Here is a 17,152-nt window from a genome sequence, read left to right on the forward strand (position 1 = left end):
TACAAAAGCACTAAGAAGCGATCGTTTTTCTAAGGTATTTTCAGCATTGTTTAACGTTTTTGAAACACATTAAAAAGACATTAAAAAGCGATCTTTTTTTAAAGCTTTTACAACGGTTTTTATCGCTTTTGCAACATATTAAAAAGCACTAAAAAGCGATCGTTTTTTCTACACATTTCCAACGTTTTTCTCGCTTTTTTTGTACGGTGTGGCTTCGGGTGGGTTAGGGCAGGGGTCAAATAAAGTGAGCTCACCTTCTACTTTCGATTCCTTTCTAACTTGGTATTGACTTAACTTTCATAACTTAACTCCCATTATTTTATTGTCGAAACCTCTTAAACATACAATCAACAGTTCAATACGTGTTTAATTGATAAGCAGACTAGCTATCAGATAAAACGTATAGTCAACTTACTTCCCCAGCTAGGTTTGGTTTGCTTATACCAATTGATCAGCTCGCTCAAGAAATCGTAGAAGAACTGGTCTTGTGGAACTGAGAAAACTCTGTCTGCGATAGCTACGAATAAACTAAAACCGTCGGTAGATTTCAGTTCCAACCTAGTTCCAATATGTTTGCACAAGTCCACTGCACGCGTCGAGGAATCAATCTTGAACGCTTCGTCGGTGTCGTCTGGGAAGTAGACTTTGTGGAATATCTCCATGCTCTTGTGTTGGATTGCCTCTACTTCTATAGTGTATGGTGGATACTTCCTTGATCCCACCTGTAAAATATTGAGTTCAACATTATTAAGGGATCCAAAAGAACTAATCGCAGATAAAAATTTGTTTCATTTTTCTACTGATAAAATCGTGTAAAGACGAGTCAGTCCAAAACGTATTACAGACATTGAATAGTGGATAAAAAAAGGATTTGTTTTCAAAGTGTCACAAACTATTGTGATATATGTAAAAAGAAGAAAAACTTAACAAACCACTTCCCCTAATGCAAAATTGTTACCTTCTGTGTTTTCTGCAACCTCTCTAAACAGTGTTCCACAAATGGATGAGTTCTGGATTTAAGGAATTTCTGCAATTCTCCGTAAAGTTTATCGCTGGGTAAATATAATCCTGTTATGAGGTACATCAATTCCCAACCTCTTTCTTCACTTAGGGAGAGTCTATTGAACGTCAGTTGTTTCATAATTTGGCAGTAGACTTCATCTTTCAACAACTCGTTCTTTAGAGGACCTATAAAAAAAATAAAAACATTAATAACACATAAATTAATCCGCTGAGGAAAAATAGATGATTGAGGAGAAAAACTGATATAGTCAATAATAAACGACCAACAAGAAGATATCCCACACTCTGGATGGATTAAACCAAGGAAATTATTGGTCTACACGAACATTCATGGAAGCCCAATATACAGAATGATGTATAATTCTGGATTTGAAACAGACGTATACATATCATGGTAGTAACGTCAACAGCCAGTGTGATCTTCGGATGGAAACTAAGTAGCGTATAGCAAAAGCGGAAACGTTATTTATTAGATTGGATATACCAGCATGCTATGAGCATTTCAAGCTTGTATCGAGGAACTAAAGATATTTTACAGTATTTGATATTTTAAACCGTTTTCTGTGCTTTCGAGGTAATTAGCAATGAGTGTATTTCTTTGAACTTGAAAACAGATGACATATGTGTAAGCTAGTTTGAAAATGAGAATTTAAAAGAATATAATGTTAACTTATTAAAGTAAATAAGTAATTAGAATATAAAATTAAATAAGATCGTATTATAATGCAGTATTAAATATATTAAATCAAAATGTGTAAATAAATACTAAATACTTTTCCAAACAGTATTACTATAAACCCTGTCCAATTATACATACCTTCAAATATTTGATTTGTGTATTCATTGCTATATTTTGCTTTCGGCGCCGGTAAGTCTCCCATGTATTTCAAAATTGCAGTAAAGATATTGCAGGCCTCTTTGCTAGCTTCGTCGTCTGCCAGCAGCCTCTTCAGAAGTGGTTGATAAATGGGCTCGTTGGAATATTTCCATACTTCTTCCCTGGAAGTTCGTCTAGCAGCCATTAATATAGTCGGTTTATTATGTGACACAGATTTGCCAGCTCTGAAGTTTTCTTCGGCGTAGTTAGACAACGTGTACAATTTAATCCTTTGCGCTGTCGTGACTACAGTTTCTGGTTTTCTTTCTGTCACAACGCCGTCTTTCTTAAAGCATGCGAGTATATCTGCAGGAGGCGGTTGCAATGTTGGAAGAATATAGACGTTTTCTGTGGGGAAATCGCCGGATTTTCCGTTACATTCTCCGTATCCCCAGGAGGCTGTCATTAATGTTTCACCAGTTTGGCCGTTTCCTAGTACTATTAAATCTCCTTTGCGAAGAGATAGGAATGATTCTGCTCCTGAAAAAAGAACAGCAGTTGCTATTAGTAATATATAATGTATTGTTTTGATACTGTATGTAATACTTGATACTCTATGTAATATGTAACTAAACAAATTAATACATAACTCCTAAAAAAAAAAACTTATTCGTTTCTACTACATCCGTACGGCAATGGTTTATGGCCTTGACGGTAACCCTTAACCTTTATTTGAAGATTTGCATTTGAAAACATTTTATCAAAATTGTTATTCAAAAAACCGTTAAAAAAAGGGCTGCTTTTTTAGCTTTAAGGATTTGTCATCAGTTATCCCATATCTTTTAGAACCTTCAAAAACCTGTATAAGATGTTTACAAATACAAACAAAATATATTTTATGCAAAATCTTTGTACAAACTCAATTATTTTGGAACTGTAAATGCAATCAATAAATTAGTGAAATGTACACTCACCTACTGAATGTGAGTAGTCAGCAGTAACTACACAATACACTGATCTCTTCTTTAATCCGTCCAAAATGTATTGTAGCAAATTACTAAGGGATTGTGCGTCTAATGTATGGAAAGCGTATTCTTCTCGAGCTACTGTATTTAGGATAAATGTTAGCTGATCAGTCTTCTCGTAAGTGACGAAGGAAACGTCGGCAAAGGTGAGCTCCATATGGATCTGTTCTTCGTCGTCGATCATGAATATACCGGCACTGTTGACCGCTATGATCATTTTGTTCTTGGGTAATGAAGGTCCTAGAATTAAAAATATTATGACCAAAATCATGATATGAGATTTTCTCTAATTTTAATTTTCTCTATAGCCTGAGATATAGTAAGGTTAAATTATAATATCGTACCTTTGATCAATTCAAAAAATACTTACCGGAAGTCTGAACAGCTTCAAAGAATTTGGAGAACAATATGGGCCACGTCATTTGAGCATATTTAACCATAGTCTCCTTAGCTTTGATTGAAGGTTGTTTTTGCTTAACACACGCTAAATTAATAAACGCAGACACGATTTTGTTCTCCCAATTGCTTAAGTCGTTTTGGCCTCTCTTCACCAAATATGTAGGCAAATACTCTCCTATCCTCGAATGCAGAACTTTCTGGTTGATTTGAGCTCCGTTCTCTACGTAATACTGAATGGCCATCAAGACAGCTACATCACCTTCTTTGGGACACCGATATTCGCCGAATTTGACGCCGCGGACGATTTGGTGGTAGATCAAATTTGTGGCCATAGAATCTTCAACTGGATTATGCCAGGGTGTAAATATTTCTTTGCGGAGTATTAAATGCCATGAGGCGTTTCTTTCTTGTTGTCCCTAGAGATAAGTTTTTTTATTATATACACCAAGTAAGATGGTTATTAATATTATAATATGATCAGCATTAATCAATAAGCAATTTTTCTCCAACCTAAATTACTATTAAGAAACTAAAACTAATGAGAGGCCTACTAGTCTGCAATCGTCTTAATAGCAGGTAAAAATTCGATGTAGTAAATACTTTTATTTTTCAATTTGTGTTAAATTTACTAAGTTTAAAATGTGACCACTTTACACGATAATAGGCAGTGAAAGCGAAATTTTACGAAACGCGTAATGAGCTGTCCGGACTTAGGACTATATAGAGAGAATGAGAATGTATGTGATTCAGACGTAAGAGTCTCGTGAGTGAATAAATCGCGAGAGAGAATATATATTGTCAGACTTCTGACTGGACAGCGTATTGTTACTACTAAGAAGTGGCAATTTATAGGGAATCGTAGTAACGGTCTAAACGAACTTTTCAACGGTCTTTTTAACGATATTTTTTATTGCCTTTTAAACAATAAAACATTTTTTTATAATCGACTAAGTATTAAGAAACCTTTTAGTAAAAATAGAACGATAAAAAAATACAGGTGTGTGATTCATGACTTACAGTAACGTATTTAAAAGAAAAAAATATTTTACGACGGGCTGTCAAAATCTTCTAATGCGAATATGATTTGGGTGTCCAAGGGTTGGCTCACATTACTTGTTTTGTGGCCACGAATCGAGGTAATAAACTTGATAGATTTATGAGGTAAAAAATTGGACATTTAACGAAAATTTCGATGATTTTTTGCGAGTTAAGTAGATATGATAAAGGAAAAATATGACAGAGCTGGACTATCTTTGTTGAGATAGAATATATATAGAGCAGTATTAAGAAAGTGTTGTCGATATGTTACAAAGATATGTCGATTTGTCGATATGTTACAAAGGCTGTAACGCCTTCCTTCAATCTTTGTTCTTCTTATTTTATGAGTTTATTGATCACTATGATAATGCACTACTCAAGAATTACTTACCTGTACTTTGACGTATTGTTCACATTGTGATATGGCGTCCATAACGTGGTCTTTTTCGCTACCCAATGACATTACCATCTTGTCAAGAGATACGTATATGGAGAATCCAAAAGTGTCCTTCAGTTTCAGTGCAGTTGCAATTTGGGACAAAATCTCCTCAGCAGTAGAAGCTGAATCAGCCTATAAATTAAATAAAAGAATTACTTCTAAAATATTAGAAGAGTCTTCAACAAATATTTTGATCAAACTTGCAATATGGAAATATGTTTTTAATATTGAAAACAACTGAAGAGTACACGTTTTTATCCCGTGAGTGGAAGAGTTAAGATAATATAGCATCTTGCTAGTGTAGCGCCAGGGCAACAAAACCCTTAAATTAATTAGTAGCTCGTAACATAATTTAAATTTAGAAATAAATTCGACCTACCACAATGTCGATGCATTAGAATCGTAGATTAAAGTGCAACGAGGAATAGCTGTGATTTTCATTCGTAAATAATGGTGAATTAACACCCGGTCGAGTTCCAGTAAGAGAGACGAACCTCACAAATTTAGTTTCAGTTCTCTTTTACAAAATACATTCCTTATTTTATTGAAGCCTGTTCGTGTTTTTTCTATTCGAACTTTTATTTCGTTGGAGTAATCGTTTGTGTGAATAACCATTGTGTCAATATATTTGTATTTTCTACTCGTTCTAAGTATTACCGTTAATTATCAAGCTTTCATAATTATTTTGGGTGTTTGATATCCTCCCAAATTTAGTCTTCTTGATGTTTATCGATAGTTCTTCTTCATATTCAACTATGTGAGCATTCAGGTATTACGTAACGTAATTTTTGAAGATTTTTGAACCCCCTCCCCCTAACTAAACGTTATATAACACCCAGTAACCATTTTTACCTAAAAGTAATAATTAAGTTGCCGAAAAGTAGCGGAAAGTCGGTAAAAAAACTTTGGTATTGTTTTAATCGCATTTGCAGAAATAATAAATAAAACAAGAGATTTTTAACTTACAATAATAAGATTTTACTGCTAATGTTTCATTTTTTTTACGTTCCAGAAAATACGCTAATACAGTGGCGCACCCAGGGGGGTTTTTTGGTTAACCCCCCCCCCCAGGACCCTATTCCGACACTGTTACTCACACATTTTAAGGACTTAAAATGGAGGTAACATCATAAAAAAAATTTTGGTGACCAACCAAAAGCCCCCCCCCCCAGAAGCAAATTCTAGGTGCGCTACTGGCTAATAATAGAAAAAAATTACGATAACTTTGTAACAAGAAATAATCTATTAAAATTGTGTACTACCCTTTACCTCAACTTTATGACTAGTTCCATCCATAAGTTCCACTTCCAAATTTATAGGTTCCTTGTTTTTGGTAGCCATGAGCTCCAACCAGCTGGGAGGGTGATACCTGCAGCCATTTTGGAAGGTTCTGTTTAGTCTTCCTTCGCAGTATGGCGCATATCCAGGAGGACCAGATCTGATAAAGACTCGTAGATATTTGGTGAACCTTTCTGAAGGCACAAAGCAACCGATGCAAAGCGACAGGAGTATCCAACCTCTAGCGTAAGAGGATTTGATGTAGTTGTTGGTAAGTTGTTTGCAGATCATCGCGAAGATTTCGTCCCTATGCGTTAAAGAATTAAACAAATATTATTATACTAAAAATAAGGTGAACTTAAAATTGAAAGGGAATGAACAAGTATTCGTAAAGTAACAATCTGGTTTTATATCGATATCAAATTTTTGGAGAATTTGTCACGCAACTTTTCAAGAAGCTGATGCTCTACATCTTCGACTATGTCACCAATTCGGCATACAACAGTATCATTTGAAAGCGCATGAACGAAATAAAAAAAATTATTGTCTTACCTCAGCTCAGGACGCAAAATACCATGCGCAATAATGAAATGCAACTTTTCAAGGTTATTCGTCCGCCTTTTGTTTAACCATTCATCGTAACGATCAGTTGCAAAACTATCCTCAACCAGACCCTTCCGCACGTCATCAAGAAGCTTGGATTTTTTCTTCAAAGTCAAGTGAAGTAATTTCTGTCGTTCGGATTTTTTCATCGACGCATATTTCCTTTCGTCGACAAGGATTTCCTAGAAAGTTAGGTAACGAAAAGTTTGGATCTGGTCATAGACATATGTCGTGTTTCTTCAGTACGACAGAGAAAACTGACACAAAACAGTTTATTATATGTCTATGGTTGTGGCACATGTGTGTAAAGTACTTACCTGGTATTCTTTTCTGTTCGTAAAACTCCTACTTAATGTCTCTGATACAACGTTCATTATTGATTCGTTGCCTAAAACAGATAAAAGTACATATCTCTTACTACTTACAATAATAATTCATTTTATTAAGTGCCTATAACAAATATTTAACATAAAGTTAGATAACTGCCAAATGAAAAAGGGATTCCGCTGAAATGATCATCCTTCAATTATAAAATTATTAACCGTGAAAGCAAATTAAGATCACCTACTCTTGTATATATTATTCAAGAATTTGAATGGACTGAACATAAAATAAAAATAATCTCCATACGATAAATCAGATGGACTAAAATCAACATATACAAGCTCTTCACTAGGTTAGTAACATCAAGATTGAAGAAAAAATTAGATTTCTACCAACGGATAGAGCAGGCAGGAATCCGTTCAAATTATGGTACCGATAATCACGTCCATAGAATAAAGACACTCATTGAAAAATCTATAGAACACAACAAACCTCTTGTCCTCACTTTCATAGATTTTCATAAGCAATAAATGACAGCAGAATTGACCGTAGGTATAGTGAACTTATTTACAATATTTACAAAAATGGCACTATGACTGCTGACCAATAAAAATAAAACGTGGGATAAGGCAAGGAGATACATTGTCACCGAAATTATTCATAACGGCATTAGAGTATACCTTTAAGACGGTCAATGGGGACCGCAGAGGAGTAACAACAGACGGCGAAAAGATTAACAATCTCCGTTTCGCAGATGACATTGTCCTTATCACAGATAATTTTGGAGAAGCCACAGATAATGTTAAATGAATTGGAATGTATGTTCGAAGGTGGACCTCAGAATGAACTTGACCAAAACTAAGTTTATGACAAATATGGTTCCCAAACACCATTTAACTCAAAGTGGTAGAACTGGTAGAGAAATATACGTATCTGGGTCATGAAATAGGAATCAGCTTCTTCTTCTTAACATGCCATACACCAAAGTGCGTAGGCGACTATCTCATTACTAGAATTCTGTTCTTGGCGGCGTGACACAGCTCGCCTGTATTGTGTATTCCTGTCCATTCTTTAATATTCCTTAACCAGGATAATTGTTTGCGGCCGGCTCCTCTCCTACCTTCGATCTTCCCTTGTAGGATTAACTGTGGTATTTCATATTTTGCTCCTCTCAATATGTGCCCAAGGTAACCAATCTTGCGTTTTTTAATTAATTCAAAGAGTTCTCTTTCCACGCCGGCTCTCTTAAGGACGTCATCGTTTCGAACTCTATCCACCCAAGGTATGCGCATCATTCTTCTCAATGACCACATTTCAAATGCTTCAAGTTTGTTGATAGATGTTTTTTTTCAAAGTCCACGTTTCCATGCCATAAAGCAAAAAGCAAGATGGACCATATGTAGCACTAGGAATCAGCAGGGATAACCAAATATGCGAAATCCAAAGACGAATAACTTAAGCGTGGGTAGCCTTTGGAAAACTGCGAGATATATTTAGGGCCAACATACCAATTGGCCTCAAAAGAAAAGTATTTGACCAATGCGTATTACCGGTCATGACCTATAGGGCGGAAACTATGACTCTAACCAAGACTACGGCTTTGAAATTAAGAGTTGCACAGAGACTAATGGAACGGTCTATGCTGGGAGTGACGTTGCGGGACCGAAAAAAAAACGAAGATCTGCGAAGAAGGACGAGTACGGCAGACCGGGGCTAGTTGACTAAAGGGGTTAGTTGACTAATTGCCTCTAGTTCCTTTAATGTTACTTATGTCGCCTATAGACACGATATCTGAACAGCCCACTTTTACGCCTCCATTTTACAATATCGCTGTTATAGTCGCTTGTGTTTTGTGTAGGTGAAAACGAGAAATCTAGAATCATCCTTGGTAAGTAATTACTTTGGTTCTCAACATTTTCGTATTAAGATCTATAAAATCGTTCGTCACAAATTTCACTGAATATTTTTGAGAAGTTACATACATTGACCATGATTTGACGTGATTTATCTGTATCTACGTTAACGTATGTGTATAATACGGCACTCGGAATGACAGAGTGACGTATGGGGCTTGTCGACTAAACCGTGTCGGGGTCTGTTGACTTAGTCGACAAACCCCATCATGTAATCAAATTTCAGAATTTGTGAACTAAGTTGGCAATGATTAAGTTTATACTTATATCGTGGCATTTGGAAACCATTTGCAGTTGTTATATTGCATATGTTTCTCCAAATTTCTGAAGCATCAGCAATCTATCATAATGGATGAAACAACATTTTGTGAAATTTGTTTCACACAAGATGCTTGACGGATAGGAAGGAGCGTCCTATACCTTTGCTGCTCGACAACCATGAATTCTACTTTTCTATCGAGGCGTTAGATATTGTAAGGAAAACGGAGTAACAGTTTTATTTTTACCTCTGCACTGCTCGCATGAATTGCAGCCTCAGATAGGAGTATTTACGGTCCACTAAAAAAATACTGCTATTCAACTATGAACAACTGGATCGTGAACAATCCTCATAAGGATAATGAGGGTACCTTCACAGTAAGTAACTTTTTGCCATCATATGTGACAGACAGGGCTACACCATCAAGTGAAGAAAGAAGTGCTAGCGAAAACAATAGAAATATTTCCCAGATGTCAACGACAATTTGTCTGCAAACACAGTCGCATCGACAAAAATAGAACCTGCAAGTTCGATATTGCCTTCCACTGAAAAAGTAAAGCCCTTTTCAAAAGCAGGCCTTCGACAAAATTTGAGAAAATTACGGAAGAAGAGACAAACTGCTATTTTCCCGGAAGAAAGCCCGATTACGTCTACATCCAGGGTAATACTGAGTGCTTAGTATGTAAAGAACCCTATCGAAACAGCACTAGAGGTGATGACTGACATTGCAGCAGATCAGCTCACATCAAGTGGACGAAAAAGAGTAATATCACTTTTTTCACGTGCATCAATTATGATTCAGATAATGATTTGTGAGTTTCGTTTTTAATTGTTACATTTTCTTAATAATGTCAATGGTCAAAATAAATATGAAAAATTGAGTCTGTATTTGTTTTTGGATCGTGTCACTATTATAACCCTTATGATATCATTAAAAAAATATTGATTCAACTAACCTCAGGCCGTTAGTCAACTAAACCCGTACCCGGGGCTAGTTGACTTATTCTGCAAAGCAGTCAAAATTTGCTTGAAACTTTTTTCTACGGAGTATTCGAAGAAAGAGAAAATGTATGTACAATACCTCTAGGAGTATAGAATCAGCTGACATACTTGAATTTAACAGGATGCAAAAAATAAATTAGTAAAAATTAATTATTGAAAAAATAAGTCAACAAACTCCGGTCTCCCTTACTGTTGATGTTATGGAACGCATGGCGGAACTGAAATGGAACTGGACAGGCCATGTATGATAAATGAAGGCTGGATGATGACGATGATGAAAATCAACATAATAGGCCTAAGAAACAAAATATTTTTATAACGACGATCACCGAAACGTTTCGAAAGAGTTTTGCTACGGCTTTGGTGAATTGAGATGCCGAATATATAAATAAACGGAGAAAGGAGAAGAATTCGTCAAACCTTCCATGTATGAATTGGTATCAATACACTGTTATAACGGTATTCTTGTATTCTCTATGTCTTCAGACAGTCACAGTCGGCTAGATACACATCTCCTACACGGAAAGTCAGAGAATTGTCCTGCTATTTCCAACTTCTCGAGTGGTAAGTTACAAAGACAAAAAGCGCCAGTTATTGAAGTAACTTCGAAAAGTACAGGAACTAAGATAATCAGAAGAGACAAGAAAAGTCTACCAAAAAATACACAAAATCAGACTAGAATACAAACCAATAAGAAAGAAAACATTTTGACAGAATAGTATGAAATAATAAGAAAATGTACAAAGCATTTTAAGAAAAAATTGGGATTTTTTTTGCTTTTTGTTTAAAAACCATCTTAATAGTGTGTTATAAAAACTGTGCTAACATGAAATTCCAAATCGAGTATACAAATTTCATCTCACCTTTAATGGAATCATATTTGGGCTCAGGGTAATCTCCCATAAACCTGAGAATGGTCAACCATATGGCTTGAGCGGCAATAACATCGTCGGGAGTGGGAAGGTAATGCAAAGACTCCTTGAGTGGTTTCTTGGAGAATTGGTAGTTGACTGAACTCGAAAAATAGGTCGCAGCGTATTTGCTAAAGCTATACTCGTTGAAATCAACGTGTATCTGTTTTTCAGTTTCAAGAGTAGGAGTCATTATCTACGAGTTAAACATTATAAATAAGTGTCACTATAATAAGATATAAGATATATAATAGAAGACAATAAGAAAAAGATAAAATCAACAACGATACTTGCCTCCTTTTTGTCATGAACCTGTTCCAAAAATTTAAACGCATCTTCAATCGTATCACCATCTTCCTTTTCTTTTGCCTCTTTTTCTCTTCTGAGTTTTTGTTGCATCTCCTCTTCAGCCTTAAGTTTAGCAGCGTAATCGCTGTCGAGTTGAGCAAGTTGCATTTTCATCTTAGCTTCAGCTTCGTATCTGAAATATGAATGTACTCATGCTGTAATATTGTTAATATTATATATATATATATATATATATATATATATATATATATTATATGTAAATATAATTTATATAACAAAAAAGACTTACTTATATTCTTTCACTCCTTGTTTCTGCAATATCTTCTCATCTATCCTTCTCTGTTTCACAATAGCGTATATCTTACCCATTTTGCTCTTATCCCTAGACAAAAATCCTCTACATCTAGCCTGAATGGTAGTGATATTTTTCTTGACTCTAACATAAGCAAACGTCAGTTGCCTAGAAGCTATACAAGCTTGCAATCTCTTATATCCGTTACGCATGATCAAGAATTTCTTTCGGTAACCTCTAGCTCTAAAGTACTTTTGAATGACTAACGCAGCTTTCTTCATTTTAAGGAATCGTCGTCTATGGACCCATCCACGAATTGCTCGTTGAAGGATCTAAAAAAATTGAGTTGATTCATTGGATCCTCTCGCTTTTATATGTTTATCAGTTCTCTTCAACGCTTAGCTTTTATATATAGCATATAATAACTGCTGTAATTACTCACCTTTACTGAATTATCCAAAACAAGAGTTCGTTGATGCTCCAAATGGTCGTGCTCGTGTTGTTTGAGGAAAACTTTGGTATTACCTAACTGGTAAAGTTTTTCTTCTTTGAAAACTTCCGACAGAATCTTTTCCGCCGAATTTTTGCAGTCGCCTTTTGTAGACGGTTTTATGTTTTTGCCTAAATATCGAAACCGGTCGACGAATTCTATGTAACTGTAGCGGATAGGGTATCCGGCTTGACGTATTTTTGCGGTGTCCATCATGCCAGAATAACGGAGTTGCCTAGTACAAAGTACTTTATCGAAATCCTAAAATATAAGTGAGATTATAGTGAAAATTAATACTTTGTACTACAAAAATGATAAAGAAAAAGCACTAGTAATAATTCAGGGAAATAAAAAAACAAAGATCATGAATGGGACTTAAATCTTAGGCGAAAAACACCATCCTATAATAAACAAACTTACTTGAGGCTTCTTGTGATGATTCGGCTTAATGCATCTTACGAAAAACGGATGGCAAGTTTCCAAAGTTTTCATCAACGAGTCTAAAGAAGTTCTAAATTGAGACGAGAGTGTCTTCTTGAGTTTATTATCTTGTTCGTTTTTAAATAGATCTTTGAACATCGGATTCTGCGAACTGAGTAAAAGGTTTCTCAAGTCTTGGCTGAAGGAGTCCCTGTTTTTCTCCAGAAATCCTGAAAATGATAGATTTTATTAATCACGTAAGTATATACATCAGCAGACATCCTAGAAGGCTACACACACACACACACACACACACACACACACACTTGGAAATCACTTACGGACGGAGAAGGTAGAATTGTCTGGTATCAAATTACCTTCATTTTGCTTGACCACAACTCTTTAAAAATACATAAAATCTACTAAAGCAACCCTGGAGCACATTAATAGTCATCACTATCCAGTTAGAATGAATTTTAAAAGATGAATGAAGATAGCTTGAAGTACCCACTGCTTTTCAAAGTTAGATATATCGATAAATAAAGAGTATATTGAAGGGAGGAAATGAAAAATTATAAAAAATTGTTAAAATTATACCATAAACATGGCCTACTTTGCCCAGTGGCTTCAACTTTGCCCACTGTGAAGGTTATAATATTTTTTGTAAAAAATACTTGGCAACATAGCAAAGTACCACAGACCTTTACGCGCGCAAAAGAAACATGCGGAAATTAAGGCCAGTGTGATCTAACCTGCCTGACTGAAGTCGTTGATTGAATAACCCAATTGGGTTATTCAATCAACGCTGAAGTGTAACGCTGGTAGTAAGGTAAGAAATTTCAACACGTTTTTGTAGTTTTTTTTAGGATAAAAGCTAAGCACTGCTGTCTAGTCCTATTGACGTACAGTGAATTTAAAATAGGTGGGCAATTTTGAACTTTTCCGGGGCAACTTTTTCTCGGCTGTGTTTAATATTATGATAAAAAAAATTAGTACATTTTCTGTTAATATCTCGAGTTCTCAAAATAATTTTTGTATTTATTTATATGTGCTAAGAAAAGAAATTTTTAAATAAAACTGAAATTTGTTGGATAAAGTATGTCATGTATACGGTAGGTACCAATGGTCTTGAAACTTAATCCTTGTTGTACAAATTTCGAAGAACCTTTAGATTTTAAAATTATTTTCTTTTTTTATGTACAATCTAATTTTGACGAGGTTTATCCGGGAGAATATTTAGAATTTTTGTGGCTAATAATAAATGGCTTCCTAGAAAAAATATGTACGTAATATAAAACGTCTTACCTTCTACATCATAAAAAACTTCTCCCGCAAAATGTTTTATACCAAACGCCGGCGTCATTTCACTTTTTGGTTTGCAGTAGCTGACATTACTGCCATGTTGTTTGTGCAGCTTGGCTAACAGCGAAAAATCCGTACCTTTAGGAAATTTGGATTCCTCGTCTATGAGAGAAAAAATACTCATTGGTTTCACGGCCATCATATCCAAAATACACTGGTTGTCAGTAAACGTGATGTTATCCCACCTAATTCCCTCTTTTTTGTAGTATTCCTGCTCGAGTTTGAAGATGTGTTGAACAAAGAATTGCTGCAAGTTTTCATTGGCATAATTGATACAAGTTTGCTCGAAGCTGTTGATAGTAAAATTCTCGAAACCAAAGATATCTAGTACACCGATACTGCTTTTATTTGGCCCTTTAGTATTGGAAATCACACTGTTAATTTTCTCTACGATGAAAATGAACATCTGTCCATATATGCCTTTAACAAAGGCATGCCGTGAATCTGAAGCTTGTTCTTTGGTTAGTGTTGAAGCAATTTGCTCTCCTTGTGCGTAAATAGTCCTTTTAGTTAACGATTCTCCCAGATCAAATTTATTAACACTTAGTAGCCTGGCTATTCGTTCTCCTGTAGCCGCATCCGCTAGCTCTGAACTTTCTGAATGAGCTGACTGGCCGCTTTTGAATTTCAGGTTCCCCAGATGTAATATAGCTGCTAGTAATTGTAAAACGTCTTCAACCTAGAAAAAATATAACTACTACGACATTTTTACTTATAAGTTCCAAAATGGACACGAAATTAATGTCCTATATTAAGGACTTATGTAAGAAAAAAGAGAAATTGCCATTGCAACAATCAATACTAAAAATTTAATTTTCATTTTAATTGATTCAATGTTTAGAGCGTTCGCATTCCTAAGATATTATAAATTAATTAGAGAAATTAGAACGAAAGGGATTTAGAACAGAAACTGCTGTTCTATACAAGGAAAATTTTATAAAACTGCCGTAAGACCAGCTTATGGCAGTTTAATGTATGATTGTTATGATGTACGGAACTGAATGATGGACAGATAAAAAGAAAGAGAAAAATTAGAAGAAAATTAGAGAAAAAATATAAACAACACGAGTGTTTGATCTATAGCAAAAATAATTTTCAACAAACTTACCTCCTTCTCTGTAAAATTAAGTACTTTAAAAGCAGCCGTTATATCGGACCATTCCTTTTCTTCGTTTCTACCTTCGCATGTAAATGTTTTTCCTAGTCTCAAATATTCGTATGATTCGGCGTTACCTATAAAGAAAATTATATAAAACAGAATATATCAAACTAAATCGAATAATGAAATATTGAAGCAAAAAGCTTAAAACTGTTAAGACCACCTATAAAGTGATTCATTTCTCGTTTTAACAATTTTCTTTTAGAAAATTTGGTGTATAAGAATTAGGAATTAGGAAACAGCATAATGATAACAATGTTTAAGAAAGGAGATAAAGAAGACCCCAACAATTATAGGTATAAATCTACTGAACACCGCACTTAGGCTTACCACAAAAGCCCTAACCAACAAAATCAATAAACTAACAACTTTATCAGATGAACAACAAGGATTCAGATTCGGAAGATCCTGTGTAGATGCCGTATTTGTACTAAGACAAATCACAGAAAAGGCAATCGAGTACAATAAAACAGCATATCTATGTTTTATAGATCTGACAAAGGCTTTCGATCGCATTCAAGTCGAAGACGTCCTACACCTACTGTATGAAAGAAACATAGCGATCAATAGTATGCAAACCATCGAAAACATCTACTTCCATAATCAAATACTGGGAATATATATATATATATATATATATATCTGGGAATATATATAACTAGTTACGCAAGTGTTGAAGAACAAGTACGACAAAAAAGCTTAAAAGAAAGTAAAGCGGCGGGATCTCTTAATGACACAATCTGGAAGAACAAACACCTAAGACAAGACACAAAAACAAGAATCTATAAAGCAGCAATTAGACGTATATTAACATACACGACGGAGAAAAGACCTGACACATCTAAACCGAGACGACTACTAGAAACAACAGAGATCAAAATACTTCGACGAATATCAGGGAAAAGTCTGTTGGATAGGGAGAGAAGCGAAAACATAAGAAAAGCATGCAATATGGAAGACATAAATGGATGGGTGACAAAACGGAAACAGGAGTGGAACGAACACATTAGTAGAATTGTAGAGGATAGGATAGTACGAATAGCACGCGATAAGTCACCAAATGGACGAAGAAGTATTGGCAGACCAAGAAAAAGATGGTGTGATAATTTAAACAATTTAGGAGGCTAATATTGATGAAGAAACAGGCTTTAAAACCTTCATACAAGAAGGAAGAAGAAAAAGGAATAACAAGTTTTTCTTTTAATCTGCAAAATATACAGGGTGTCCCATTTAAATTAAATAAGTTGAGAGTATTTTCGGTGAAACCGAAACTAAAGTAATAACAAAAATATGGGGTCAGATGCGTTATATCTCTGTATAGATCGGTATTGACATAACTCACCCAATTCTAGACGTTTCTTCTTCTCCTTTGTCATTCCCGCTAACATACTATAAAATATATGATAGTTCCTTTCACCTTCGGCTTGGGATATCAGCCGACTCTTCTCCAAAAGATACTGAATGATGACAGCACCTTCTATGCCTCCCGTTTTGTTGAATTTTATGTCGATGTATTTCCCGAAACGTGAGGAATTATCGTTCCTGACAGTTTTGGCGTTTCCAAAGGCTTCTAGAATGGGATGTGCCTCCAAGATCTGCTGTTCTATCCAGTTGTGTTGAGCACTTGTTGAAGCTAGGTATTGAAGGATCAGTTTGGTACTCTCTGTTTTTCCTGCACCACTTTCCCCACTAAAAATAAAGGTAAAGGGTGACAATTTGAAACGATTCCCACCGGTAACATTTATATTCCTGTAAATATTATAGAAAATTCGGAGATATACTTAAATTGTATTTTCAAGGGACTTTAAATGAATATTTTTACCTCTCAAGATTTTAGGTGTTTGATTTTGTCGCCAATTTAATATATTTTTAACAATTACCAAAAAACTGCGTTCGAACATTACAAAAGTTAATTAAAATCCTTTGTAAAAGGTATATATACCGTCTCAGGACTTGCAACTTCAACGTGGAGTCATATGTCGCCATGTTACCTAATCCAACGGTAACTTTAACATCATAAGTATTTATAAGATATAATGTCGAACAAATGTAACTAATTATTTGTTAACGGGTTTTTACCCGTATATTT

The 17,152-nt window shown here is 35.1% G+C and overlaps 1 protein-coding gene across 1 annotated transcript in view; it reads right to left on the minus strand.

The window, feature by feature from the left end:
- The window catches only part of LOC140437817 (myosin-VIIa-like), a 29,546-nt gene that overhangs the window by 2,629 nt on the left and 9,765 nt on the right, over window positions 1-17,152 (minus strand). Inside the window, exons 4-20 of the mRNA XM_072527579.1 lie at window positions 16,406-16,752; window positions 15,013-15,137; window positions 13,848-14,583; window positions 12,543-12,772; window positions 12,075-12,383; window positions 11,630-11,964; window positions 11,326-11,512; window positions 10,984-11,227; window positions 6,940-7,010; window positions 6,572-6,804; window positions 6,011-6,326; window positions 4,694-4,873; window positions 3,236-3,680; window positions 2,815-3,105; window positions 1,841-2,380; window positions 959-1,188; window positions 416-722 (exon numbers count right to left, since the gene is read on the minus strand). Coding sequence (XP_072383680.1) covers window positions 416-722; window positions 959-1,188; window positions 1,841-2,380; window positions 2,815-3,105; window positions 3,236-3,680; window positions 4,694-4,873; window positions 6,011-6,326; window positions 6,572-6,804; window positions 6,940-7,010; window positions 10,984-11,227; window positions 11,326-11,512; window positions 11,630-11,964; window positions 12,075-12,383; window positions 12,543-12,772; window positions 13,848-14,583; window positions 15,013-15,137; window positions 16,406-16,752 — 5,126 coding nt within the window. The remainder of the gene's footprint in view (window positions 1-415; window positions 723-958; window positions 1,189-1,840; window positions 2,381-2,814; window positions 3,106-3,235; window positions 3,681-4,693; window positions 4,874-6,010; window positions 6,327-6,571; window positions 6,805-6,939; window positions 7,011-10,983; window positions 11,228-11,325; window positions 11,513-11,629; window positions 11,965-12,074; window positions 12,384-12,542; window positions 12,773-13,847; window positions 14,584-15,012; window positions 15,138-16,405; window positions 16,753-17,152) is intronic.

This window comes from Diabrotica undecimpunctata, chromosome 3 (assembly GCF_040954645.1).
Source record: "Diabrotica undecimpunctata isolate CICGRU chromosome 3, icDiaUnde3, whole genome shotgun sequence".
Lineage (NCBI taxonomy): Eukaryota > Metazoa > Arthropoda > Insecta > Coleoptera > Chrysomelidae > Diabrotica > Diabrotica undecimpunctata.